Source organism: Nicotiana attenuata, chromosome 7 (assembly GCF_001879085.1).
Source record: "Nicotiana attenuata strain UT chromosome 7, NIATTr2, whole genome shotgun sequence".
In the NCBI taxonomy this organism is placed as follows: domain Eukaryota; kingdom Viridiplantae; phylum Streptophyta; class Magnoliopsida; order Solanales; family Solanaceae; genus Nicotiana; species Nicotiana attenuata.
Window position 1 is genome coordinate 113579888 of NC_031995.1, and position 4274 is coordinate 113584161.

At 35.0% G+C, this 4274-nt stretch overlaps 1 protein-coding gene across 1 annotated transcript; it reads right to left on the reverse strand.

Moving 5' to 3' along the window:
* Positions 2970–3919, reverse strand: LOC109230633. The gene has a single exon (XM_019396090.1). It carries the CDS (start codon positions 3678–3680, stop codon positions 3201–3203), a length of 480 nt encoding a protein of 159 aa, XP_019251635.1. The 5' UTR covers positions 3681–3919; the 3' UTR covers positions 2970–3200.

The window sequence follows — 4274 nt, forward strand, 5'->3', positions numbered from 1 at the left end:
AACCCTTTTTGATCGTGTCCTTTTCTTGCCACAGTGGGTTTGCATTGTTAATATTTATAGTACTTTTTGGACCTTTTGACTTTTACTTCTACTTTTACCTCTATTCCTTGAGCCTCTTGTTCTATCTCTCCTCCGGTCTTCTGTAACCAAGATATCTGCTTGTGAGGACGAACCCTGAGATTCTCCTTACTTCCTCGTTCAACACACCACTCTTGGCATATTCCATGGTCACCTTACCTCCAGGAGCTGAATTTGTCAAAGAAACACGAAGTGTTTCCTAAGAGTCTGACAGAGTATTAAGAAGTCAAAGTCCTTGTATCTCATCATCAAAATTAACTCCCATTCCAGATAGTTGATCAAGGATGCCCTGAAAATCATTTATGTGATCAAGGATAGGGCTGCCTTCCTTGTATTTAAAGGTCATCAATTGCTTTAGCAGAAACAATTTGTTGTTCCCGGTTTTTGAAGCATAAAGAGTCTCTAGCTTTTCGCACAATGATCTCGCATGTATCTCGTTCACAATATGGTTGCGAACATTATCTTCAACCCATTGCCGTATATATCCACATAGTTGTTGGTGCTCGAAATCCCAATCTTCATCAGATATACTCTCGGGTTTATAAGCTGAAAAAACAGGTAGATGCATCTTCTTCACGAACAACAAGTCTTTCATCTTGCTTCTCCAAACATTATAATTTCTCCCATTTAAACATACCATCTTGCTCATATTCGCCTCAATTCCGTAACAACCCGGATAAATAACCAAGGCTCTGATACCACTATTATGTCGAAGAAGAGGCAAACCCGAAAATAAAGAAGATAAAGAACACCAAATTTTAACGTGGAAAACCTTTCAAATCGAAGGTAAAAACCACGGGATCACAAAGATCCAAAAACTCCACTATAACAATAAGAGGGTTAAAAAAGTTCTCCAAATTGGCTACACAACAAGGGCCAAATACGGAGCAACAATAGCAACAACTAATCAATTGAAGAAAGAGTATAATCCAAAAAAATGAAGCTGCTGTTCGAGGCTCGAAATCAGATGCTATGAGCCTTGAAATCCAATCTCCACCGTTGAAATACATGACCAAGATGTTACGAACACTCAGTCAAAATTTCAGCCCGATCCAACGGTTAACGAATTTGAAAACGTAATTTGAAGTTGGCTGGTCGGAATAAAAATCTGCAACAAAACAAATACTTTTCTTCTCTCTTCTCTCTTGATGAAAGCTCTCTCTAATCCACTCTTATGTGCTTAAGTCTTTCAAAGACTTGTATCAATGAGCATAGAATAATTCTCCAAGGTTGTCCTATTTATAGATCATGAGTGGTGCTTTCTCTTAAAGCCAAAACCCACTCAAAATAGGAATAAACCGAATCCAATTCCAAATAGGGATGGAAACCAAATGAGAATAGGATTAGGACATTGGGCCTTTGGCTGGACAACATGGGCATGTGCCCAACAGACTCACATGGAGACAATATTACTGTTGCTTCAAGGCTCCCTTCTATATTTGTTGACCTTAGTTTTGCTTTACTTTCCGTTGACTGATGCATTACAACAACAACAATAACCTTGTACAATTTCATAAGTGGAATTTGGAGAGGATAGTGTGTATATAGATTACAAGATTACAGATCTTACCCCTATCTTGGAGAAAGAGAAGCTATTCCCGATATACTCTCCGAATATGTAGAAACATAATTCGTACGTAGTAATTTTGAGCCTTTTGAAGCCTTAGACTGAATGCTATACTTTTTTTTTTCTTTTTCTATTTTTCTATTTTGTTTAGAGGCAGTCTAATTCATATGTAGAAATATCACTACTACAGTTATACTAGAAAATAAATTAAAATATCTGCAAAATTTCTGAAAAACCTTAATTAAGCGGGGGCCATATTTCTACGTGGGGTCTTTATTTCTATATGATATTTTCTTATGAATATTGTAATATGACAAGTTGAACTTAAAGCAGCCACATTCTGTGATCTGTGTTAGAAGTTGAAATTTCTATTTTGGTTTTTTCTTAGCTTCTTTCCTTTTTCTATCTTTTTCAGTTATAATATCCTCCAATAATTCAGATTGATATTGAAATTCCTTTTTTCCACTCCTTTTTTTTTGGATTATGTTTCTTTTCCACTTCATTTACATACCAAAAGTTATTAGTAAAATATATATCATAACGAAATTATTCTAGGAAAAGAAAAGAAGTTGAAATACAGTGGCACCCATACTCAAAAGAACCTCTTAGAAAAATAAAAAATACAAAAAATGTTTTGTGGTCCCAAGTTGTTGGCTTGTGGGTCAGGAAAAGGGGCGTACCATAACAAAACAAGGGAATGAAAGGCCGCTTTAGGTCAAATTCACAACCTATTTAATACATCGATGTGACCCTTAATAGAGGTTGCTTTGAGTTAAATTGTTCAAAACCTACTTAATGCATTGATGTGATCACTCTTAATTAGAGATCGCTTTGGGTTAAACTCTTCACAACTTATCAACGAATATGACTCTTAAATTACAGTTGTTCTTGCTAAAGCCCGAGTTAATCACGATGAGATCTTCGACATAAACGATAGAATAGACTTAAATACCTACTCGCTTCATTACATCTAATACAAGTATCAATAATATCGACAACAACATATTCGGTGTTATTCCACAAGTTGGATCTGAAGAGGATAGGGTGTACGAAAACCTTACCTCTACCTCATATGAGGTAGAAATATCGTTTTCGATAGACTCTCAGTTCAAGAACATCAGTATCAATTGACATATTATATTCAGTGATCTGCTCAAGAATTTAAAAGATTTACCAAGCAATAGGCAATTTATTAGTATATGCAAGGGCATATGTAGTGTATTAATGATGAGTTCAATTGAACTCATAACTTTCGAAGCGGAATAAAAATTTATTAAAATTGCAAAAATAGTATATATAAACTCCCACAACTTTAAGAATATAATAGGTTCAACGCTAAAAAACATAGAAGATGAACCCATAAAGTTTAATTCTGGATCTACCTCTGAGTATATATATCAGTGTCCGAATCATTAATGTCCTCAATGATGTACTCCTTTTAGGTATTAACATGTAGAAATACACAATTATTAAGATGAAAAAATAAAGCAAAATAAAAACCAAAAATAACTCATCTTTATGAAAATGAGAAGGTTGTAGTACTTTTGAAGCTTTTTCAACAGCTATTTTCTATTCTTAATCTGCAACTAGAATTGGCTCTTCTTCTTTCTTCAACCAAAGCAGTACGAGCTGACATTATATTACTATTCATTAATGAAGCATCAAAAGCACTACAATCAATCCAATCTTTGAGTAATTCCTCTTGACCCCATATATCTGGAATCCATACATGACCAGCTACTTCAACCCGATGTCTTTTCAATCTCTCACGTCCATTATCCTCCACATACGATTCGCCTTTGTTATATCCACTTGCACATTCCTCGACTACTGATCGTTTGTCCTGCGTGGCTTCTGCATCGTTGAATTTATCCCCTTCGTCAAAAGTTGATTTTGACTCGTGGTTTTCTTCACTCTTCACCTTGTTTTTCTTTCCTAAACTCTGCCTTTGTGACTCGATCTTGACATCGTTAGGGTTAGGAGTACTACTCTTGGATAGTATCAAAAAGGATAAATTTTCGCGTTGATTAGTCATTGAAAATGTATCGTTGATTTGTTGTTGTTGTTGTTGTTGCTGCGAAGAAATATTGTTGAAGGGAGAAATGATAGTTTTTCTTTTTTGTTTTTTTTTTCTTTGCTATTCCATAAAATCAAGAATTGGAGCTAAGCTAAAGAGAGAATCTATTCTTGTGTTGGGGAATAATGTTATTTTATGTGTGGGAAATAAAGCAAAGGATTGTAATTGGTGGGGTGATAGTTACCACGTCATTGACCACAAACACAAAATGGGCATTCTTTTGTATGGCAAATGACAATTGTACGTGTCTTTATGTTGAGATTTCATTCTAAAATTGTGTGGTTTATTTCAAATCTTAGAAAAATTGTACCTATAAAGAGAAGGAAAAAGACAGGCCTCTAAAATCTAAGGGGAATAAATACAATGGATTTTTGGAAGATTGTGAGGTTGACGTTGATTCTAAGGGGGTTATGGTGGGGGTGGGGAAATAAGAGTTCTTTTGGTTTTTCATCCGGTGTTCGGTATTCGCATGGGGTCGATTAAATTTGATTTTGCGTCGAAAAACTTGATTTTTGTTGGGGAAATTTCATTTTTTTTTTTCTTTTTTTTTTT